General features: G+C 41.2%; 1 protein-coding gene across 1 annotated transcript in view; it reads left to right on the top strand.

Annotated features, from left to right (window-relative positions):
* The window catches only part of ADAM12 (ADAM metallopeptidase domain 12), a 352,228-nt gene that overhangs the window by 295,425 nt on the left and 30,956 nt on the right, over window positions 1-25,847 (top strand). Inside the window, exons 12-16 of the mRNA XM_077821415.1 lie at window positions 8,942-9,119; window positions 12,718-12,807; window positions 14,840-15,035; window positions 24,827-24,935; window positions 25,032-25,230. Coding sequence (XP_077677541.1) covers window positions 8,942-9,119; window positions 12,718-12,807; window positions 14,840-15,035; window positions 24,827-24,935; window positions 25,032-25,230 — 772 coding nt within the window. The remainder of the gene's footprint in view (window positions 1-8,941; window positions 9,120-12,717; window positions 12,808-14,839; window positions 15,036-24,826; window positions 24,936-25,031; window positions 25,231-25,847) is intronic.

Consider the following 25,847-nt stretch of genomic DNA (forward strand, 5'->3'; position numbering starts at 1 on the left):
ACAACATGGCCCAATTTCGTGCTCTACTTTATTGATGCTCTAGGGATTAAAACTATAAAGGAGAGAAAGAATAAAAAATAGGCTAGAAAATAAGTGTGAGTTGTCACACATTGGGTTTCTTTTGAAGCAAAATTTATATTTTAATACTATATAATAGAAAAAGCTCTATCCCTTTAGCCAAATCCTCTCCATTCAGCTGAAGAGGGATAGTGGAAAGATGCCTCCTATCCCCAACCACTCCTGGGATTGGTTGGCTGCTGGGTCAGTCCCCAGGAGGTTGTTCTAATTTATGCCACCTGTCAATAGCCTCAAGGGGCCATTGCAGCAGCCAGGAATTAGTGGAGTGCAGGCATGCTCCAGTTATCCCCCTTTTCCCAGCCACGTCCCCTTTGCCTGTCACGGGCAGTGAGATTGTATAGGAGGGGGGCTCTGCAGAACCGCATGCTTCTCCAGCGTCCAGGTATGCCTCTTTAGGAATGCTCTACACTGCTTGAGCCACATAAAGCTGCCTTAATACCCAGCAGGATCCGGCCCCTAATCTTCAAGCTGTTGGCTTGCATTAGACTTGTGGGATCTACTTTAATTAAATGATTCTGATTTCTTTTAAAAATACATAAATGGATCCATCATTTAAATGGAAGACTGAGACATAACATCCCCCATCTGGCACTTGTCTAACTTGAGACAATTTCTGTGAAAACTTGAGTTATACAAAGGCAGATGTAATGTCAATGATGAAAATCTATAGTATTTAAACACCTGTTTAGATATCAGATAAGGTTGGGTTTTACCTGCTGCTTAGTGCATGACGGCTGCTACATTCCCTGTGCTTATTTAATTCATTACCATAAGATGCTATACAGGACACTTGGAGTCTGAGAGATGCTGTGTAATAGCAGGATGAAACTGTATTTGCTATGTTTAGACATCTCAAAGGAGGCCTTAAAAAGTTAGTTTGGAAAGATTAAAAGAATATTAATGTCTTGAAAGCTAAACCAAACCCAAGCGGATGATTGTTTTACTGAAAGGGAATGTTGTGTAGTGGGTCAGGAGTTTGCGTGTTTGGAAGCGGGTCCTCAGCCAGTTTAAGTTGTCATAACTCCATTGAAACCAACACCCTCCTGCAGTCAGTGGCACGAGGACACTTTATGCCAGCTGAGGATCTGCCCCTCGTAATCTTGAATTCTGTTTCTATCTCTGACATTGATTTTTGCTATGTGATCTTGGGCAAGTCGCTTAGGAATAGATTATTAAAGGTATTTAAGACCTAGCTTCCATTGATTTCAATAGGAGCTAGGTATTTAAATACCTTAAAAAATCTGACCCTTAGGCCTAAATTAACCTCAGGATCGTTCCTCAGCTTGTTCTCTGCAAAGGGGGTGGTGATATTTAAGCCACCTTCACAGGGCTGATGTACATTTTAATTGATTGTTTGTTTGTAAAATACTTCAGGTCCCTGCCTGAAAGGTTCTGTATAAACATTGTTAGAATAGTGGACATCAATGAGGATGGAGAGAGGGCTGGAATAAAAGCAGCATAGAGGTACTGGAATTGTGGTGAGGAAAACTGTTATGGCAATGTTCTAAAATTCCTGGAAATAAAAACACTGCAGAATATGATTCTAAGCAGTGATAGTCATAATAATCTGAATGTTCCTGTAATGGGGATTGGAGGTTTGTAAGAATAAATGGAGCACAGGAAAAAATCTGCTCAGAACAAGTGCAGCTGTTTAACATCAAATTGTTGAAAAGGAAACCAGCTAAAGTTCAAAATGTTACAGACTAGTACATGAGTTTAAGGGCACTGGTGATTAGGAAGACAGGAAAATAAAATCACATTTTACTGAAATGAGAAGCCAAGAGAATCTGAGGCAAGATGGGGCTTGATCCTGGAAGGTGAAAAATGATTCTTTGAGATGCTGAGCATCCTGTACTCACAGTGAAGTCAGTGGGAATCAAGGGTGTTCAGCACCATTGTGGTATCTGGCAGGATCAAGCCCATAGTCATGGGGTCAAATGCCATCTTGGGATAACTCTGATGACCTCAAATAGGTGTGGAGTCAACAGAGTAACACCTGGGCTGAACTGTGACAATTTTTTCTAGAAATGTGTGACTAATGCATATATATGCTGCCGCTCGGATACTCAAGGTGTCACATCATGGGTTGATAACTGCCTTGGTGTAACTGATCCCTTGGTTTGATCCTTCACTAGCACCTGGTGTATCTTCCTGGAAATGTCTGAGAAATATAAACTAGGTGCAGAATTAGGGAGATTATTTCTCAAATGAGGTGGCACATTAACTAGGAAAAGGTTGGGGAAGATAGAGACTTGGAATTTGGGAGGCTGTGGGTTTGATTAGAATATAACAGAATCACTAACCAATCTAACCTTTAGCAACAACCCAAGCAGGACTCTGAGACACCGCTCCGGATGGGCCATGGTGTTGGGAGTCAGGCAGGGATGAGTGAAGACTGGTCATGCTGGTGCAGCTCTTCTACCTGCCTTTCTCTCAGCAGCTTTTTCACAGCATCCTCCAGTCTGGGAGATTTAAGAGGGACCCGAGCCATATGGGTAACAAGAGGCAGGTCACACAAGGGAGGTTTGCTAGGAGTCTCCACTGTCTCCTTCATGATGTTCCCTGGGCAGAGCCCGTCTGTGAGAAACTAGCTACCAGGGACAATCCTCAGGAGGGTGGCTTAGGAGTGCCACGGATTGAAAAGGGACTCAAGTTCTGCTGTCTGGACTGGAGCAGCCAAGCTCAGGTGGACTCAGTGGTGAAAATCTAATGATTTCTGAGGGTATGAATTGAGGTCCAGCCTGGCCCTAGAACCACCAGAACAAACTCATGATCCTGTCATTGGAACTCTTGCCTTCCTCTCCCCTTACCCACTCTTTTGGGGTGTGGTCTCCCTTATCTTTATTGTGAATGTAAATTGTATGGAGCCAGGATCTCTCAGGGAGGTCCTACAAGGCTGGTTGGCAGTGTAAAAAAGAGTAAGAATAATCATCTTCAGGTCATCATGAGCCAGGGGTTTCTTCTCCTATGCAACATGCTATGAATTACAAGATATTTTAATAATAGTATCTCCTATGGCACTTTTTAGCCATTTATTTAAAAACAGTTTACAAAGGAGGTATCATTATCCTCGTTTTACAATGGGGAAACAGAAGCATATGGAGAAGAACCAGAGTTTTCAAAGTATTTATGTGCCTAAAGGTGTATATAGGCATCTAGTGTGATTTTCAAAAGCACCTTGATTCCCTGAAGTGACTTGCCTAAGATCACCCAGCAGGCTGGTGGCAGAGTTCAGAATAAAACAGAGGTCTCCTGAGTCCCAGTCCAGTGCTCTATCCATTAGGCCATACTGCCTCTTGTGGTATTCATTGGTGTGGACAATCTGAGAGGCAGTGTGGTCTGGTGGACTGGACATGACTAGGAGTGAAGCTGTCTGGATTCTGCTCCCAGCTCTGCAACTGACCTGCTGTGTGACCTGGTATGAGTTGCTTCACCTTTTGGTTTCTCTTTCACCTTTTGTCTTTTTTATCTATTCAGACAGTAAGCTCTGTGGGGAGGGACAGTCTCTCTTACTGTATTTGTGTACAGTGCCTACCACAATATTCCTCAGCCCTGTTCTAGCAGGTCCACCCCTGAAATTGAGAGGACAAGTTAACCTCTGAGTTCATGCAAAAGACTCTTAACTGCTCGAGTGTACAGGGCAATAGTGTGTGCTGCAGTGGTAGCATTAACAGAGGATTCTAAGTTTCTTAAAGGGCACTCTCAATGATGCCACTTCACGTAGTTAATGAAAAGAACAGGTCAACAAGGACTAAACTTAAAAGCAGATGTATAGAAAAAGAGCTGGCATTTACATGGCTTAAATATTTGAAATAATAATGAATGGAAAATGTTCTGAATGGAACAAAACCAGGCGCTGTCACATCACTTACTACTAATGGCATCATCTTGCTAAAATGAATGCCTCATTTGTAGATGTGAACAATGGCATCTTGCTTCTGATGGGAACTAGAGCATTAATTTCATGAGACTCTGCACCCAAGTTTCAGTATTAAAGGAACACGGGTGATGTTGTTACAGAATGCTGGTAATTCAAGAAAGCTAGATGTTGTGGGCCAAACTTGTCCCTGCCGTAAGCCCACTGAAGCCAGTGGTGGTGTACCAGGGATGATTTTGGTGCTATGGGTGTATATCTTCAGCAGGCATGTTTGAATTGAAATTATCCATGGTGGGTAAAATTTACCCTTATGCAGAAAATCTGTGCACCATTTACATGCCACTTAGGATCTCAAAATAAGTTGGACTCAAGTAGTGCTTAAACTGGCCTTGTGCTGGGCCTCTGCACAGCAGTGAAATAAGATATATAAGAAACATATAATGATAGTGGCTTCAGTGATGGATAATGAGCTATATGGTGTATTTTACTAGCTGTAGGTCAATAACCTGAATCTGCCACAGGACGGTAGTTATGAAAGCTGTTACCTTCTGAAAGTTCTTTAGTGCCCTCTGTGAAATGAGCTGATGGTCTGAAGTGAATTCCTACAAAGGGAGGGCCTGCGATACCATACAAGCTGTCACCACCCCCATTTGGCACCTGTGTTGAAAGTTTCAGGAGACAGATAAAGGACTGCATGGAAGGTGGAGACCAAACTACCTTCTCATGTCTAGAAGTGGTTGCTCTAGGTCAGGTTTGAAGCATTTTGGCAGAGTAGTGTGAGGAAGCTTGCTGTATCTGTTCTCTGGAGGACTTCAGTCCACATGATGACTACCCCACCAACTTTCACAAGCTCTAAATTTGTTTAAACTGATAACATGCCTAATGCTGTTGACATATGATAGTTATTGCTCCATCCCCCTCCCCGCCAAGTAGCTCATGGTGCTGCTGAAACAGCATAAAAATAACAGAGCCAAAACATCATAGTCTAAAAGCAGAAATATCAAATGATATGACTGTCATGTGGGGAGGTAACATCAAAGAAATGGGAAAAATCTTAACATCAGAATGTCAGTGATGTCAGAGACCAGTCCTGCTTCCACAGAAAATTCCTAGTGGCTTCAGTGGATGTAGGATCCTGCCCTTCGTGGGTGAATTCACTTTTCAAATGCTTGTTTCCAGTTGCTGTGCTTTTCTCATTGTTTGTTTATTTTTGGATTGCTTGGTTGAAGAACAAATATTTTCAAAAAGTTAGTCTTTTCTTTTGTAAATAACACGTGCTCTACTGATGTCAGCTGAGGAAATCAGTGTCAAGAGCAGGAAAAGCCAGAAGATGAATGGGCCTCTTACTTAAAAATAGGAAACAGCTTGAAGTTACTTTTCGGGGGTGGCGGGGGGGAAAAGAAATCTCATTCAATAACAATGACATTATTTTGTCACTGGTACAGAATAAGGGTTCTGTTCTCCCAGTGGTGGACACATGCACCTTCCATTCATATGAACAATTCTGGGCATTCATAAAGGGAAAGATATAACCCTAAATATTCAGAGTTTTGACCAGCATGCTGCTGTAGCAAATTTACTGAGCTGTTGAAACTGTTTACAAAAACAGCAGAGAAGGAAATAAAATGTATTATCTATGTTCCCACAACAAATTTTGACTGAACATATATGTCTTCATGTCTCTCTTCACGTTGGTGGGTTTCAAATAAACGCTTACCAAAAAACTACAGGATCAAGTATTCAGATATTCACAGCTTGAGGCAAGAATCATGCCTAGTTAAATCATAGAATCCTAGAATATTAGGGTTGGAAGGGACCTCAGGAGGTCATTTAGTCCAACCCCCTGCTCAAAGCAGGACCAATCCCCAACTAAATCATCCCAGCCAGGGCTTTGTCAAGCCTGACCTTAAAAACTTCTAAGGAAGGAGATTCCACCACCTCCCTAGGTAACGCATTCCAGTGTTTCACCACCCTCCTGTGAAAAAGGTTTTCCTAACATCCAACCTAAACCTCCCCCACTGCAACTTAAGACCATTACTCCTCATTCTGTCATCTGCTACTACTGAGAACAGTCTAGATCCATCCTCTTCGGAACCCCCTTTCAGGTAGTTGAAAGCAACTATCAAATCCCCCCTCATTCTTCTCTTCCGCAGACTAAACAATCCCAGTTCCCTCAGCCTCTCCTCATAAGTCATGTGTTCCAGCCCCCTAATCATTTTTGTTGCCCTCCGCTGGACGTTTTCCAATTTTTCCACGTCCTTCTTGTAGTGTGGGGCCCAAAACTGGACACAGTACTCCAGATGAGGCCTCACCAATGTCGAATAGAGGGGAACGATCACGTCCCTCGATCTGCTGGCAATGTCCCTACTTATATATCCCAAAATGCCATTGGCCTTCTTGGCAACAAGGGCATATTGTTGACTCATATCTAGCTTCTCATCCACTGTAACCGCTAGGTCCTTTTCTGCAGAACTGCTGCTGAGCCATTCGGTCCCTAGTCTGTAGCGGAGCATGGGATTCTTCCATCCTAAGTGCAGGACTCTGCCCTTGTCCTTGTTGAACCTCATCAGATTTTTTTTGGCCCAATCCTCTAATTTGTCTAGGTCCCTCTGTATCCTATCCCTATCCTCCAGCGTATCTACCTCTCCTCCCAGTTTAGTGTCATCTGCAAACTTGCTGAGGGTGCAATCCACACCATCCTCCAGATCATTTATGAAGATATTGAACAAAATCGGCCAGAGGACCGATGCTTGGGGCACTCCACTTGATACCGGCTGCCAACTAGACATGGTCCATACAGAATCTGTGAATCATGCATATGTATGATGCTTGCATTTATGCCAGAATTTGAAAATGCTGTATGTCTGCCTACCTGTTCACATTCACATACACAGAATGTTCTGTGCAACTTTCTCCCATCAAACCAAGAGTTGTCAGGAATCACCAATTGAGAGAGCTGTGTGTGGCTCAAAAGCTTGTCTCTCTCACAAACAGAAGTCAGTCCAATAAAAGATATTACCTCACCCACCTTGTTTCTCTCATATCCTGGGACCCACAGGGCTACAACTACACTGCATACAATCAAGAGTCCACAGTTATGCTAATCTCCCCTGGTTCTATACAAGGGTAGGTAGGAAGGTTTCTCAATTTCCCTTCATTTCCTTCCCCATTATCCCCAGATCCCTTCCCTGTTTCCCCTAAGAGCCCAAGGCTTCTGAAAAGTAGCCTGACTCTTCTCTCATGCTCCTCTGAACATTGATAGTTTCTCTTCAGCACTGTCATCCTACTAAACATTAACATTTTCCAGAAACCAATTCCTTAAGTGAAGATTCCTGTTAGCTTATTAGAGTCATGTTTCAGTGAACCACAGCATTGTTTAGTTTAGCAAGTCAAGCCCCATAAGTGTTCGGTGAAAATTATTTTCTTCTTCAGAAGCACATCTGCATCCTGTGCTAGAGAGCTGATTATTTTATTTCAGAAGAATCTGTGAAAAGGTAATTTTAAATAGGAGCAAATTAATTCTTTGTATAAGGTACTCTCCACCTTACTGTAAGATCCTAATTAACCTTTCTAAATCAACATAGGAACTTAAACCTCCATTACATTTACAACTGTTGCAGTCTGGGTTTTTTTCTTTAACTAGAAAGGATCCTTTCTCTGCTGTCTCTGGGCATGGTCTCACAGGCTCTGAGAACACTTTCTACTCTCCATTATTAGAAATAACAATTGATTCATTAAATTCTGTAAATCAACAGCATAGGACTTTCATTTATTATCTTATTTGCCTGTTAAGATTATACCATGTTCTTAATAATATGTGACTGATAGAAGGCATTTAGGGAACAAAGCCCAGTCATCATCAGTCTGGCTTCCTGTGCTGCCATGATGTTGAATTACTGCCTGACTGCAGAGTGGTGATGAATAGTGTCCAAAGTCTTCAGGGAAATAAGACAGCTTGCATGTTATTTGCCAGCTGGTTGCGATCCAGATCTAATGTAACCATACACATGTCCCAGTGGAGAAAGGGAGCTTTGGCATTCTTTACAGGGTGATAGCATGATTTCCACAGTAATGTACCAGTGACCAGATCCAAGTACTACTGAAGTCAGTGGGCCTTGGGGGCCTGGGCCTGTTCTCTTTGAATCATGTGATAAACATCCATTGACAACAGTGGGTGCAGACTTGAATCCTCTGCAGTAAAAGCACAGAGCATTGCAGAGCATGTCTGTAGACTTGGTGCTAACACCCTTTGAGCATCTTAAAAAGGAAGTCAAAATATTCATGCCCATGACCAGTAATCAGGGGAGTCAAATTCTGCTTTTGCACCAGTGTAAATCCATAATATGGGTGGCTTCAGTATTTACTTTGGATCCATCCTGGTATAAAATGAGAACAGAATTTGCCTCAGATCCATGGTCCCTAGGCCTTGACTTCAAGGCAAGTTTTGCTTGCCTGGGGATTGCAGGAGTGGGCTTGGTATTTAAATAACTTGGTATTTTTCTCACTTGATTTCCCTAAGAAAACCATGAGTCCACCAAGATGAAGGCAAAGGGGCCTATAACTTCTCTCTAATAAAATGTGGTAACTTTAAAATGAGAGTGAAATCTATAATTTTGGGCCAAATTTTCAAAGGGGCCTTAAACTAGCTCCTAAGGCCCTGCCGACGATTCTGCACTTGTGGACGGTGCAGGATGGCCTAAACTAGCACTCAAAATTTTGCATGCATAGTCAGCTATGTAGACATCCAGCTCCTGATTTGCAGACACAAGTCTTGTTTGCATCCATAAGTTAGGTGGTTAAGCATGGAAATTCTCTTGGAAATAATTGAGTCTAGTCTCAAAATGTTTCTTGGAATGGTTCAACCTACAATGAATTCTGTGTGGAATGGTGAATAATGGAAAGCCTGGTGCTTGTTTGTGTATAGAGGTACAGGGGGGTCATCTGAAAATGCTAATCTTCCTCTTTTTCAATCTTTTTCTCTCCCAGCTATCCATTCCCCATGATGTTCAGCAGCTGCAGTAAAAAGGACCTGGAAAACAGCCTGGAAAAAGGAGTGGGGATGTGTCTCTTTAACCTGCCTGAAGTTAAGGAATCATTTGGTGGACGGAAGTGTGGGAATGGCTATGTGGAAGATGGAGAGGAGTGTGACTGTGGGGAACCCGAAGTAAGGCTGTCTCTCTCTCTGTCTCTTAGAATTACTGCTTTTCTCCTTGCTACCAATCTTTTATGGAGAAGAGGGCAAGAGTGCTTGCAAATTGGTCAAAGTACTTTTTTGAGACTGATGGGTATTAAATAAAATTCTCCTTCCTCCTCCTCCTCCATTTCTCAATCTCAAACCTTAATTAAACTCCCCAAAATAGCTGTTAGACTCCGCTTTTCATTGTGTCTGATTGCAGTGCAATAGGCAGGCCTAAGTGTCATATTAGTGTGGTTTTACAAACTACCTGTATCTCTTAAGATTAGTGCCGGAGAACTTTAACCATGTTCCTATTGGGATTTGCAACATGGGAATCCCTTTCAGTACTACTTAATGACCTGAAACCAACACAAATTAGTTAAAATTACTAAGATTTCTCAAGATACCATATATTAGCTGGAGATTTATTTCCTTGGATTTGGAGCTACTTGCTTTTATAAAGTAAATAATATCATAAAACATTGCTCCCAGGAAAACCTGCTTCCATTGTTATGCACAATACATTTCCCACTTTGGTTTGAATTTTTTCTTTGCTGCCATTTGATTCAGTTGCCTTACTAATAGAAATAACCTACACTACTTACAAAAAGGTTACTGCTACTTCAAAGCTGATTCAATTTAATTTAGTGTATGTGTCAAAGGACTGCTCGAATCAGGAGAGATGATGCAGAAAACCAGGATTAAAATGATATCTGATCAGACATCCGTACTTCTTTTGGCCTCAATATTCATTGGTCATATTGAACTTCTCCCAGACTAACTGAATTGAACACATCAGCAGATGAGGCATTTGTCTCCTCTGATAAATATGGAACTGCTGACAAAATAGACCCAGGGCAGTTAAAATAGCAAACGACCGCTGTAGCCTTTCCATACAGTCTATTGAATTTGTACAGCCCATAAGGGTTTCCTGACAGCTCACTCATTCTTTGGGGTAACAGGATTGAAGAAGTAGGCTTATCTTCTTGTTTAACTCCTCTAGAGTGTCAATAGCTTGCAAATAGCTTTCTAATCCAGTTATCTTTCTCATTTTTACTTGAGTGTTAGTGACACCTTTTTAGAGTCGAAGCCACTTGATGCCATTGAATAGTACCTTGATATGCCTCTTCTTTCTCTGTTTTCTTAAATATGTTAGAAAACTGTGACTCAGGTACAATGGATTGAACTTGCAGTCTCCCACGATAGTCTGAGAGGTACCAGCAAATCTGTTACATTAGTTAATGTTTCACTTATCAAGTCGTTTAGAGCAGTGTCAGTACACCAGTGCTAATGCAATACTATATGGCACCAGTCACAGTGCACCTCTGGATATGAGACAGTAGCATGCTGCACATTCTAGTTGTTTTTATCAACTTTCAAGATTAAATATCATTGCAAACATATTTATGTACAACAAGTGGTTTGTCCAATGAGTTAGAATCACATACTACAATTTTCTTTGCTCTGCTCATAAAAGCTTTACCCAGGAGTAGAGGTGTATTTAATGTCCAGGTTTAAGAAGTTTGTGCGCTATGTGATGATCACACAATGACCTTGAGTTTATGGGTCTGCAGGACCTGTTAACCAAGACATTAGGACCAAGTTCTGAGACCCTTATTCATTGGGTCATTGAGAAGTATGCATCTCAGTATAAGGGTCAGCTAAGAGTAGCTGATTACAGCTCTTGCTACGTTACCACAATTAAGACAAGATGTGAAATCCTGATTAAGATTGATGTCAATGCAAAACACCAGTTACGTTCAGCATTCCCGTTGTGGCCCATATTAAAGCTTTATGTACAAAGAGAGCTGAAGGATGTGCTGCAGGCGTATTCTGCAGCACCTGCTTCCTTCTTTTATTTTAAAAATTAAACAATTTTGAAACAGACCACAGAAAACGTGTAAAGTACTGTAACATCTTTTGGGCAGCAGAGAGGTTCATTGTAAACCCCACGTCCTGGAGACAATGGAAGAAATTATGAGAGATGTTGGTGCCTTGTGATAACAAGATGGTCTGTATTATCAGTAACTAACATCTCTTGTGGAATGCAGGAGTTGTAATTTGTTTGGCTGAAATGCTGTCATAGGCCAGGAAACCTACTCCAAGAAACCCAAGTCCTATGCTTTTCTGTTCCTGTGAACAAGAAATATTTTGAAGTAGCAGCCCAGGCTTGTGACTTCCCATCTCTCCTCCATCACAAAACTCTCTTGCCAGCATTTAAAAGACAACACCACAGTTATGACAATTTACCAGCCCAGACACCAAACCTGTTCGCCTGCCCTTTACCATGATGAGTAACAGGGGAGTGAGTGATTAGAATTTAGCAAGAGGGATTTTGATTTTTGGTTGGAATGTCATTCATAGCCTCTATCCTACTTTTGAATATTCTGTAGCATGGATAGATGGCAGGCTGACTTAACACTGCTGAACATCAGTTTCATCTGCTGCTATTTTAGATCTGAGACAGATGTGATTCAAGTGCTAGTGATTTAGCTTGCAACTCATGACTATAATCTCAGAAGCAAATCCACTAGTTTCTTAAAGTTTTTATTGTTTCAGTCTAAGAGAATAAAGTTTGTAAAAACCCACATACATGGGAAGTGCCACAATCTAATGCACCAACATGAACTGAGAATGTATCAGTTAGGGATAGTGCCGTTCATATTTTCTACAAAGCCCTATTATCAGAATAGCTCTGATATAAGACTATTGCACTTGCATTCTCAGCAGTATTGAACAATATTATTATCTCATTCTCTATAACAGCCACCAATCCCCTTGCAGTACAGAATTCTGATTAGATACTTTCTTAAAAGGGAGGACTGTAATGCTCATGTTTAATGACACCATAGAGCCCATGTGTCAGATTCTCAGCTGAGGTAAATCAATACCGCTCCACTGAAGTCAGTGAAACTATGCTGATTTACACTGCTGAGGATTTGGCCTCGAGTTACTCTCTAAACAAGTGCAATATCTGTTCAGTATTTTAACAAGAAACACCTAACAATTAAGGTGGGTTAGGTTCATTTTTTTCTTATTCTATCTAGGAATAACTGACAATTAGGATTGGCTAGATTCATTTTTTTTTCTTATAATGTCTTGGAGACTGTCATATCTTTAGGGTTAGATTCGGTTATCAGTGATCCTGTGCAGCCTCATTGACAACAGTGTCACTGCCCACACATAGCTGAGGACAGAATTTGGCAATGAGGATTTGGGCCTAATTCACCACTACATTCCTCCAGCTTCATACTAATGGAACTCCATTGATTTCCGTGGAACTATAACCACTGGTGAATCTTACATGTATATATTGTACATGTTAATAATATATGGGGCCTGATGGTCAGTAAATAGGCATAGCTCTATGACCCTTGCTGGTTTACTACAGTTACTTATGGGGTCACAGATTTCAAGGCCAAAAGGTCAACTAATTTGAACACCTACATATAATTTCACAGTATTTCTTGCATCGAACCCATAACTTCTGTTTGAGCTACAGCAAGCTTTTTAGAAAAATGTTGACTCTTGATTTATAGCCAATTTTTATTTAAAGTTGTCCAATTATAATTTACTCTCCATCTAGGAATGTACAAACCGTTGCTGTAATGCTACGACCTGCACTTTGAAAGAAGAAGCAGTGTGCGCACATGGACTTTGCTGTAAAGACTGCAAGGTGAATTTGTAGAAAGGTTTCTTATTTCTGTGGAGTGGCAGAATTCCATAATCCTCTTAATTGCAGATTAGTAAACAAGGAGGCAGAACAAACAAATTGGTATCATTAAGCATTAAGACACTTGTGGTGTTTCATGTAAGCAGTTAAAAAAAAAAATCAGCCAGAAGCAGCAGCTGAAGATACAGGGTCAAATCAATAGGCCCACCTTAATCGTGCCTGCAGTATTTGTGGCTGTTTCCACTCGTGCATGCAAAATCCCTGCATTTGTATGAACTTCTGCATGCAGATTTTTGTAGACACTTCTGGATGCTATGCCATGGCAGGCAATCAAGGTATGCTGGACATGCTTCATATGCTGTATCTGGAGGGGTTCTTAAGGAGGATGAATGTTAATGAATTCTATTAAAACAAACTTTTTTGTTGGCAAGTCACAAATGACAGCAAATCTTAGCCTTGTGGCTACGGTTATGAGCACCCAGGCCGGGTTGCCACAGACAGTAATACACAGGATTGGTAGACGCTACGCACGGCTCATGCGGCGCCTCATGGTCTCGGACACCATCCGATGGTCCAGAGACATCTACATCGAGCACATCACCGGCCACCGACAGTACCAGGAGGAGTGAGCCGGTACGACATTGTGCACCCACTGTGGGAAAAAGACTGAGAGGCTTTCCCCATTGGACCGTATGAACTGGAACCATAAACCCACTGAACATTAAATCCCACCAAATGAGGGTAGACCCATCCCCACCATCGTATTCACTCACTATACTCCGCACCTGAACATAGCCGTTATGTGGATAACTTACCCCTATATCTCAATGTCTGTACTCTGACCGGTTAAACTTTTACGCCCAGTCGTGGAGATGGCAGATTATTATGTAATCCTTACTCCACCAGCTCCTAAATCGAATTTTGTACCCCTTGATAATCTGTACCTTATCCCCTGACAACCAGAAACTTCTATACTTGAACTCTGTACCATTTCTTATTTCAACATTATCTTAATAAAATTATTAATTCCTAAGTCCTCAAAACAGCTTTTGAGTTTGAGCTAGTAAGGTATCTAGGCGGGGTTTCAATGAGGCTAGCAGGCACTGTTTTAAGCCTGCTTAGATGCTTTTCTAATGCATACAGTTTATCAGAGTCAGTACTGAAGCCATTCTGTCTGTTGTCTAGAATACCTTGTTGATGCAGTTAAAAATTTAGCTCGACTCCAGTACATAACCATTGTCATCTTGTTGATAAGTAAGTACTCAGAATGGCTAGGTCCCCAGCTACTGATTAATTGCTTTCAGCTCTGAAGAGAATGAAGTCATTCTGTTAAGCAATGCAAGGACAGGATCAGCTATCTGGACTGGCTATACTCTTGTGGAGGGTGGGGAGATTTGAAACATGTAAAGAGAAGCATCTTTTATGAGAAACAGGCCACGCAGTTCAGTACGCAGGAAAGGGGGAGAGGATAACCTGTTCCTGAGTTAGCTGTATTAATTAAGGCCAGAACGTGTAATGTTACATGGTTAGTTTGCTGACTCAATAGTTATGTCATTACAATCACCTTGAGCATGTAATGTAGACCCAATATCGACAGTGAACCACTAAAAATATTTTCAGCCTCACTTTTGATCCGCACGTACAGTTGCCGTTTGCCATAAAACACCACATGCTTTTATGTCTGCAAGAGCAATTAAGGAGGCCCCTTGAAAAATTGATGCTAATTCTTTCTCTGTCCATTTAAAAACCAAACCACTGTGAAGGTAACTAAAGGCCAAATTCTACTCTGAGGTGTACTACATGATCCATACACTTTCATCTAAGAGCAGAGTTGTGCCCTTGCTTTGAAAATGTGCCAAAAACCTTTAAACAATATGTCAAATAAATTATATATAAAGTGCTCTATTGTCTTTATGCTGTGCTTAATGGTCAGTTGGTGCAGAGCTACTGAAATAAAACATTAATGTGTAGCATAAATTATACCACCGGATATCTTTTATTGATTGGAATTACAGCAGCTTTTTTCTTCCTTCAGTTGAAGCCAGCAGGGATTTCTTGCAGAGATTCAAGTAATTCCTGTGATCTTCCGGAGTTCTGCACTGGAGCCAATCCTCACTGCCCAGCTAATGTATATTTGCACGATGGACATCCATGCTACAGAGTAGATGGGTATTGTTATAATGGCATATGTCAGACTCATGAACAACAATGTGTCACACTCTGGGGACAAGGTAAGTTCAGAGTACAAAGAGCTGGGTATTCTAGGTATTATGTCAATTTTTAATAAAATAACAAATATCATATGACTTTGGAAGGATGTGCAAGAAGTGTTATGTAATGCAATATGTACCCATTGTGATCAGAAATACACTTGAAGATGTGCCAGTTTTTTGTTCACAAACATATTAATAGATTTTAAGACCTCTGTATTAATAAAGTTCAGATAAGTAAAGAAGTTTAGTTTTAGGGGTTTAGGGCCAGATCCTCAGCTGATGTAAAGCAACATAACTTCATTGAAGCCAATAGAGTTACTCCAATTTACACTCTCTGAGGATCTGGGCCACAGTATTTTTTGTTCCGATGGAACAGTTTTAGGATTTGTTTTCCCCTTTTGTTCAGAGTGGTGTCTAGTGGTTATAGCAGGAGACTGAAGACAATGTTTCTAGCTACTACTAACTGGCTATGTGACTTGAGGCAAATTACTGTACTTAGGCCCTGATTCTGCCATGACTTCACTGGGACTTAAACACATATTTAAAGTTAAGCACGTGCTTGAATGCTTTGCTGAACTGGGGCCTCGTGTCATCCTGTAAGATGCTGAGCACTCTCAACTCTCTTTGAAGTCATTAATGCAAATGGAAACGAGGCATTAAGACCTCAGGAGTTTACAGCCTGATTTGTGTGTTTGTTGTGTGTACATACACAGAGCCTCACAAAAGTTGCATCTGAACTACTCCATCAAATCCACCAGTACGCTAGCAGCCTTACTTGCAAACCATAGACATACTCGGTGATGAAATCCACTTTTAAATCCCATGGATACAGGAAGTTGTCTCATGTACAAAACAAAAACACTTTGTAAAACAGTTTTCTATACAATGGAACGTTACTCAGTTGAATTGTTAGTAATTCCTGTCGCTGAGATAAATCCAGCTGAAGGTCAGGAAGCTGAATTCCCAGGGCTCCATTGCCATCTTCATTTCCTGAGGAAGAGGTTCCTCTGGAAGCTCCGGTGCTCAATGTCTGTTTTCTCACTACCATCTTTAAAAAATTCTGTGCAATGTGGGCTGTGCTGCGTCACAAGCCTACAGCACAGAGGAGCTATTAGGGCACATTTATTGGGAGAGCGGGCCAAGCTCTTGTTGAGCCCGGTTGGTCATGAAAACCCTTGCCTGGAATTACCTCACTTGTCTCCTGACTGGTTTCAGTAAGATGTGCATGCACACGCACGCCCACGCCCGCGCCAGGCCTGCCCTAGACCAACGATTCTCTGACTCACAGCAACAGCCAGAAATGGTGCAGCTAAACGGGAGGGAGTAACAGGGTGAGGTTTTTATGGCCTGGTGCTAAAACCCCTTGAGACGTTTAGCATTTGTGACGTTGCACTGTTGCCAACCCCAAATCGAGGGGTCTGATTCTGATCTCACTAACGCCTTTGTAAATCAGACATAACTCCGCTGAAGTCACAGAGTTACACTGGTTTAAATCCTCTCCAGGTAAGATCAGATTCTGCCTCCTTTATCCCATTAGAATATGTCAAACAGCCTGAGTCTTTCTTCCTCAATGAAATTACAGATACCTGGTATGGTTGTGGCTTCAATAGCTGTGTTATCTTTAAGGCACAAGGCCTGTACCTACTCCTGAATACAGTCGTGTTTGTGAGAATCAGGGCGAGATCCTCAGTTGGTATAAAATGACAAAGCTTCATTGATTTCACAGGATCTACCCCAGTTTATACCAGCTGGCCCAAGGCTTTTAAATAATTGTTGAATAAAACTCCAACACTGAAGGAAAGAAAAAAAGTACAGCAGCTGGGAGTAAAACAAAATACAAAACCACTATGGTGAGTTTGAGGGCTGGATATGTGGACTAGCTTCCAACTAGACCCCACTTAACTACACTAGAGAGGCACATTTTGGGCAGAGAGCAGTGATTCATAATAAGCATCAGTGAAAACTGGAGTATGGTTAACCAGAATACTGTATATTCTAGGTACTTGAAGTGAGCTGTAGCTCACGAAAGCTTATGCTCAAATAAATTTGTTGGTCTCTAAGGTGCCACAAGTACTCCTTTTCTTTTTGCGGACACAGACTAACATGGCTGCTACTCTGAATCAAGCAAGGATGTTAATCAGTGAAGAATTATAGCAGAGCTGGAGATATTTACCATTTACCATTATAAATAGCAGTAATGTAATGCTGGCACAAAACAGTCTCTCTTAGAGCCTAACATTTTTATATTAATCTTAAAACAACAGATGTGTAGCTTGACTCTTTTATAGAAAAAACAGATTTTACACTTGATTGTACAGCAAAACTCCCAGCTGGTGCCAATAGATCTCAGATGTGTGAGTTGAGAGCAATTTTTCCCGCTTTAATTCAATGCCATGTAAGAAAGAAGTTTCAGTGGCCTCGTCTACACAAAAAATTTAGGTTGACCCAGCTATCTCACTCAGAGGTGTGAAAAATCCACACCACACAGCGGCGTAATTAAACCGAACCTAACCCCAGTGTAAACAGCACTAGGTTGATGGAAGAAGTCTTCTGTCGACTAGCTACCCTTCTCAGAGGGGTGAATCTTAATGGGAGAACCTCTCCCGTCAGCATAGGTAGTGTCTACACTGAAGTGCTACAACAGCATAGCTGCAGGGCTGCGGCTATGCGGCTGTAATGTTTCAAGTGTAGACAAGCCCAGTGTTTTCTATTGTTCTTTTTATACTGCAGTAATGTGGGAATCATAAAAATACTTCCTGTAAAGCAAAAAGAGATCCTGAACATTCTACGATGCTTTTCTTAGCCACATCTTTATAATATTAACAGCACCTTAGAATGTATAAATTTCACGTTTGAACCCAAATTGTTATAATTATTAAAAAAAAACCTACTGTAGCCAGAGAGAAACACAGACCCTGGTTCACTCTCTCACTTGCACACATCACCTGCTCTTCTTTTTCTTCCCAATAAGCAAGTTGGAATAGCAGGAAGTCGTGTGGGATAAAGCACAGTAAGGTTTCCTGTATAAATATATTCAAGTCCTTGGTCTGGGTGTCCTTTGTACATGTTTACTTACAAAGGCCCAGTACCCCCACCTCCATGATAAATGTTGATCCTACCTTTGTAGATCTAGTTAAAGAAAAGCCATGAGAGATATGAGTTTGTTTAAATTAGGGAGAGCAATGAGAATCTGTTTCAGGAACAGAAGAACTACACTGTATCATGTTCCTTCAATGCTTCAAGCAGATAAGTCCAGTTTGCATGGAGAAGTACTTTTCATGACCCTGCCACCCAATAAAACCAGCAGTATTTTAGGGTTGAGCATACCAGGATATCATCTTTCTTAAAATAATTTGGCATGTTTTTCCAGAGTCCATTTAATCTTTGTAAATTAAGTAACCCAAGACCAAATCCTAGTCCACTGTGTATATCCACACAGTGGAGCCCTCAAGAGCTGCCTAGGTGTCACAGAACCTTGCGCTTATCTTCAGGACATTATTTAGTGCTTACATGACTGACCATTCCCTGACAGGGAAACTGTGTGGCTCATCTTGAGTAAGGCTTTGTCTACACTGGCACGTGAACGACAAAACTTTTGTCATTCAGAGGTGTTAAATCACCCCCCACCCCAAAAAGGGAAAGCACCGCTGTGAACAGCACTTTGTCGGCAGGAGCACTATTGCCACTCATTGGGGGTGGATTTTTTTTTGTTGGCGGGAGAGCTCTCTCCTTCCGACATACAGCGGCAACACTGCATGCCTTGTAGCTGCATAGTGTAGACATAGCCTAAGACAGCACCTGAATGACAATTTAGCCTTAGAGCTACCAAACAAAGAAAGTAAGGGCTTGTTTGGAAGATACAGCGTGGGAAGGAATTTTGCAATACTCATTGAGACCCCCAAACCACTTCCTTCACTCAGTCTTTTGCCCACAGGAGCACAGATCATGGACTAACATGTAACTTCTGACCTTCTCTTCATTCAGTCAGTTGCAGCCAAAGACTGCAGTGATGTTAAATAATCTGAGTGTAGGAAAGAGAAGCGCAAGCAGCCTCCTACCCCACACCTGGACACACTTGGGAAAAGTGCATAACCTCTTGGATGCTCAAAGGCCTCCACAGCTAGAGTTTGGTCCTAGATCAAGGCCACCTACAAAACATACATTGTGTGTTTCACCAAGCCTTTGGCTGGACAGAAAACACTGCTGCTGGTGGAATAAAAGCATATGCAGGGAACTGTCTCTAAAAATAACAGTAAACTTGTTAAAGAGCATCCACATTGTGCTCTGCCCCCCGTACGCAGAATATTTTTTCCTATTTCACTCTTGCATGTGTAAGTGACCAGGTGGGTGAGGTAGTATCTTCAGAAGAGCTCTGTGTAGCTCAAAAGCTTGTCTCTCTCATCAACATAAGTTGGTCCAATAAAAGATATTACCTCACCCACCATGTCTCTAATATCCTCGGACCCACACAGCTACAGGAACACTGCATACTTTTGCATGTGTGTCATTTTTAATATTAAAAGGGTAAAATGCTTCTACTTGAAACCTTTTTAATTCTAAAAAGTCATATTGCCATTGATTTGACCTATTGACAGTAATATGACTGAAGGATACATCAATCGTAAATGCCTTTGTATAATGTCTGCTGCTCCATCGGCATTTTCTGGAAAAGCTAGATATGCAGATAAAACTATTGGAAAGAGACAAATTATTGATTTCCTGGGAGTGGAGGAAATGTTAACCTTTAGACTGCTGGCATTTTTTACACTGACAGGCAAATGAATCTTTAGGAAGGGTGTGTGTATGTGTGTGTGTGTGTTTTGTTCCTGTGTGAGTAATGTGGGGCAGATTGTGCAGCCGAGTGACACATGGCATTCTTGTTGGATGGAGTCTGTCTGCTGGTGCTATAGCCAGCCGTTGCAAGTAACAGGGATTATCATCTGAGCTAGTACCCCGTTAGTATGAGAGAAGAGAGGGCTCTGCTAGATGACCATTCATTCCCTATGAGGAGTCTGTGACTCTACAACATGCTGGTGCTTCAGGACATACTGCGGTGCTCATCTTCTTCCCGGCCTTTTCCAGGCATGGTGTAAATGAGGGCTTTGGGGAGCCAATTGCAGGCACTGGCTTTTTAATAATTAGCGGGCAGCTGATTTTGTTATGTGGCTGTTTGAACAGCCATGGTCATTTGTTTAGGAAGCGTTCTTCTGCTTGTATGTGTGTGTTTGCTGTGAGTACCTATGCTCAAGGCAGAAGCTCTTAAGAAAACAAAAAACCTACAGCAGTAAATCAAGATAAATTAGGACATTATAATACAGGTTGCCCCCATCCAAACTGTCTGTTTAAACTATGGTTAAATCATTTTACCTGGAACTCTGGTCTAACCAAGCTTTAAATTGATTTATATCTATCTGCATGACCAGTAAATACAAATGAACTTTATATACCCAAATTCACAAGTACTTGAACATGATAAAACGTGATTATCACAAATTTAGGCCCAGTTCCTCCAGTCCAACTAGAGCTACAAAGTTAGTATCAAGCACAGATTGGGACTCGTTGGGACCCAGCATGTTCCCCAGTGCAAAGCCGAGCAGCTTAAAAATTGGGCTGTCTTACACAGACTGCCAGCAGCCCACCAGAGCCCACCCAGATGGCCAGTTAAGGGCCAGTGATGCAGGCACTATACCAGCTCTGCGCCACCAGACTATTCCCCCTATACAAAGAGACTTCTCCATTGGCCAGAGAAAGCAGGTTGAGGTCTGCTTTGCACCACCGAAATAGCACAAAGCAGACTTAACAGGATGGAGAATCACGGCTTTAGCCTGCAAAATTTAGGATTCCTGCGTGTCTTTCTTGTATTTATTTATACACGCTTACATGATTGATACTCCTTAGTGTAGTGTCTGAGCTTCAGGTCTCCCACTCACCCTATGGGGTTATTTTCCCCATTTGAGAGACCAGGCACAAAGACACAGAGAGATTAAACATCTTGCCCAAGGTCCCACAGGAAGTTTGTGTCAACATTGAGAATTGAACCTACATTTCTTAAGTCCCAGTCTAGTCTCTTAACAAGACCATCCCTCCTCTCCTGTCTGTTTTTCATTCCAGCACCTGGTACTTCTGTGTTTGTACCCTCCTCTGCTATCAGAACTCTCTCGCCTTCCCAGATTCGAACCCTCCTTCTTCGCCTGGACTGTACTCTTTAAGCTATTTTTTAATTAAAGCCGGTCATGGAAGCATCTGAAACCACACAACATTTCTCTGTTTCTGTATTATAACTAAAGAAATGAATTTATCAGTTTGCCCATCTGAAAAAAAAATCTATCCAGGCTGACCACTTTAATGGCATGTTTTCACATGATGTGATTTCAGATGTCTGATTTAATTCCTTGAAAAAAAGATTTGGACAGGAAGGGCTGATAGGACCTTAATTATAGGGTTGCAATGCTATAATTATCAATAGCAAAGTGAAATAAACTCTGCTCATCCAGATCAAGGAGCTTAATATCCACTGGAAATATTTTCACAAATCATTTTGTTTCTTCCTCTTGAAGTAGCAAAATAGAGAAAGACAGCTCTTTCTGCTTCAGTTTATGTGCTGAAATTGTGATAAATGGGCTTCTTCAAGAAACACAACATTATGATTTTCTTCCATAAGTGTCCTTTGAAATCTTTCTTTTAACCCAGTAACTCCATCTGTTCACTTTCCTCACACATTTATATGTTTGCAACTACAATAAATCCAAAGCTGGTAAAAAGACCAGTCTGGAGAAGGCTTCAGCCATCTGAATCCCAAGCCAATGAATGTTGTGCTTTCAATTAGGAGACAGAAATTTAGAGCTAGGATTTGGTTTTCAGACCACAGTTGACCAGTGGAAGTCAGGTGCTTTTACACGTAGAGTATTCAGAGCCTGGTAGGAATGGACTTTCTGTTCTCTAAAGGTCTATTCTCTTAATAAATAACATCAGTTTGAGTTGAATGTTCCTGTTGCGCTAGAAGAGACAGATGTGTTCCCTGTCCAGCAAGGCCTCTTTTGTCATCTTTAACATGCTGGCTGCTTCCACATTAAAAAATATAGGTGGGTGTCCCACTCTAAAGGTTCAGTCAGAAAATAAAAATATACCCCAATCTGCTCTTCTTCTTCATCCAGATCCTTATCCAAGGAATGGCCATTGCCTTATTGAACCCTGATTGCTGGTCTTGAGGCAATGCAGGTGCATGTATGCAAGCAATGCTTTTACTCTGCTGAACCCACATATCATTCTGGTGCAAACATATCTGTGCTTTGGACTGCCAGAGTGAAGCATTCTCTTGATACACTCTCAGGGGAAGTGTTCATTACTGTAGTAATATAACATACTACGTAAGAGGTTTCCCAGATGAGAAGAAGAGACCAGAATCAGGTGCACAAGAACTATTTAGTGTTGCATTCCTTTGGTCAGTTATGAAAGCTGGGGCTAAATAATTAGGTCTGTGCAGATGTAAGAGGAAACGGAATTAGGTATGCTTGATTTTTTAACTTATCTCCCCTTCTTCCCCATCCCACTTTCCCTCTCAAAAACCAGTCATAGCCAGTGCACGTTTTAATGTTAGTCTGATACTGAATAGCCATTGGCCCTGAAATAGAAAGTCAAGAAGGAAATCTCATAGAAAATGAAAGGCCCTGAAATGGAAAGTCAAGAAGGAAATCTCATAGAAAATGAAAGTCACATTTTGGCTTTCATCTGGCTAGTTTATTTTTCTAGATGCTTCAGTCAATTCACAATTATTGCCTGTGGTTTTCTGAAAAAAGTGCAAGGATTCCATGTGAGACCTTTTTAATAGTCTCAGATTTGAGAAGTATCCTGAACTCAGCAAGCTTGTTAGTAATCATTCAAAGATTTCAGTCTCTTGTCCTTCTCTCCAGGAGAGCAGCAGCTCATATTTTGTTCCCCCTATGCCCTATTTTCTGGGTTTTCCAGTTTCAATATGTAAAAAGTTAGAGGAAGGTGGGGAAGCCATCTAAAACCTATCTTTAAGATTGCAAATTTTGTCCATTGTAGCATTACCTTGCTGTTCAGTTAAGGATATTCTATTAGTCAAGCTTCTGACTGTGAAATGTAGATAATTAATTGAGGCTTTAATCTTTGCATTATTAGTGAAAAGATTCGTACTAACTGTAACTCTTTTAGCATGTTTAATTTTATTCTCCAAGAGTATGAAACTCTTTTTTAACCTCCCTCTTTTAAAAGTTTTTCCCCCAAACTGCAGAATTTTTACTATATACACACACTTGGAAACAGCACAAAACATTTGGCAATTGTAATGCTCACTAGGATATTCTGTTTCTGTTGTTAAGCAGTAGGGACATAATGTGCTAAAATTGTAATATTCTCAGCCTGCAGGTTTTCAAATCATTTTGTTTTGTTCTTTCATTTTCCTGATCCGGACAAAAGTCCAACGCTTGTTGGCTGTATTCTACACGGGGGCTTTTTTTGTTAACAGCCACTGGCATAGCTACATCAATGCTATCAATGGTGTGAGTGCTGGTACAAGCAGAGGTCCAGCCATCTGCTTGAACTTTAACCACTGTGTCATCTAACTCTTCTCAGAGCAAGTCATGGCGCTTGGAATGCCAGTGATGACTTGCACACACTGTTCCCTCTAAACTGTGCACATGTGCACGCACACACAGATCCTAAACCCCGTGCACATGGCGAAACACCGCGTGCACAAAAATTTGCACAGAAGAAATTTTTTGCGCACAGGGCCTGCCAAAAATTAGAGGGAACATTGCTTGCACATGGTGTATAAGTACCTCTATGGGGAGAAAATATCAGTGACTAAACCTGTTTACTAGCAGATAAAGGTGTAACAAGAACCAAATGGCTGGAAGTTACAGCTGTGCATTCAAATTAGGTATAAAGTGTGAATGTCTAACAGTGAGAGCAATCACCATTGCAACAACCTACCCAGGGCAGTGGTGGATTCTCCACCTCTTGAAGTCTATACATCAAATCTTGGGTGCTTTTCTAGAAGATAATGCTTTAGTCAAATACAAGTTATTGGGCTCAGGACAGAAGCAACTAGATTAAATTCTATGGTGTGTGTTACATAGGGGGTCAGACTAGATGATCTAAAGCTCCAATCTGGCTTTAAAATCAATGTATCTGTGACCTGTCTGTACAAGCATTCCCACCTTTGCTGTAGCCAAAGAAGCTGCACTGGTGTTGGGAAATATTTACATTAAAAAGGCTAGTGTAAATAACGTGCAGGTGTCATATAGCTTAATGGTCTCCTAGCTCAGCCACTTCATTAGAGAATTACCCTTCCCTCAAACCAGTCCTTCCTCTTGTTTGGAATTTTGAAGAACTGCATGTGTTTTATGAGCTCTTTACATATCCCTTTCTCCCCGTTTCGCTCAGTGACCTAGCAGTTCTCTTTAGCTATTCTTTAGCTCTTAAGTTCTCACTTAGCTACTCTGAAGGGAAGGAAGCCAACTGGCAAAGTATTCAATATCTTTCTTAGCCAAACTAGTTACAATTGTTATGTCCTCGGAGGATACATGAGGGACACCATCTAGGCACCTTAAAGGAGAATTAAACCTGCCATGCTTATCAGTTAGCCTAGCCAAGAGAGACCACCAACTGCGGACAACCCACACATTCAGGTTGCTCAATTAGCAGGCTGAGCAAGCACAAGTGTTTTGCTGTGCTTTGTCTGTAGGCAGGCTACATCTTACCTTCACCTAAAACACCCATGGAGCTCAAAGACAATTATTAAAAACACTGCATCAGATGAAAGTCTTGATTTGTTTTTGTTTCAGGTGCTAAACCCGCCCCTGGGATCTGCTTTGAGAGAGTCAATTCTGCAGGCGATCCTTATGGCAACTGTGGCAAAGACTCCAAAAGTTCCTTTGCTAAATGTGAACCCAGGTAGGGTCTCTCTTTGCACCCAGAACAACTGACATTGCAACACAAGCCTCAGGTTTTGGATATCTTTAAAATTATTTAAATCATTTTTCCCTTCAGAGATGCTAAATGTGGAAAAATTCAGTGTCAAGGGGGAGCAAATCGACCTGTAATTGGTACCAATGCTGTTTCCATAGAAACAAATATCCCGCTGCAGGAAGGAGGCAAGATTCTGTGTCGTGGTACCCATGTGTACTTGGGAGATGATATGCCTGATCCTGGTCTCGTTTTGGCAGGCACAAAATGTGAAGATGAAAAAGTAAGATTCAAAAATACTCTCCAAGCAGCCAATTCTCAATGTATAAAAGTGGAACTTTACCATCCTTGCGTTTCAAATCTCTGTGTACTAAGACAAGTGTCACTTTTTTATTTTATTATTATATCTCACTGTCTTCCACACCCTCATACTGTGCCAGATTTTTACCTACTCCTTCACTTTGCTTCTGTTTTTGAACCCACAGTTTTGCAAGTAGAATGTAAATCACTTAGACATGTGATTTATGAGCACAGACAAGTACTTTTTGTACACATAGCAGAGATTTTACCTCCTGCAAAATAATTCCAGAAGCCAAAATAAAGGCCAATTATTGAAAATCTGGCTAAGTATATTTATTGATGGGAGCTACACCTGGACATTAGGATTGTAATTAATCAGGTCTGCATGTTGTCTTGATTCAAGATTTGTTGTTTACACTGTTGAACAGAATTCATTTGTTAGGTCAAAAGATTTCCATACACAGGGTACCCAGTACTTCCTGAATGTCCTTTAGACCCATTCAGAGCAACCAGTTTGTGTTTAATGAAACATAAGATTCAAAATATAAATGTTCCTGAATTTTCATACCAATATCCAAAACTTTCAGAGTCCATGAGGTT

Source organism: Eretmochelys imbricata, chromosome 7, assembly GCF_965152235.1.
Source record: "Eretmochelys imbricata isolate rEreImb1 chromosome 7, rEreImb1.hap1, whole genome shotgun sequence".
Taxonomy (NCBI): Eukaryota; Metazoa; Chordata; order Testudines; family Cheloniidae; genus Eretmochelys; species Eretmochelys imbricata.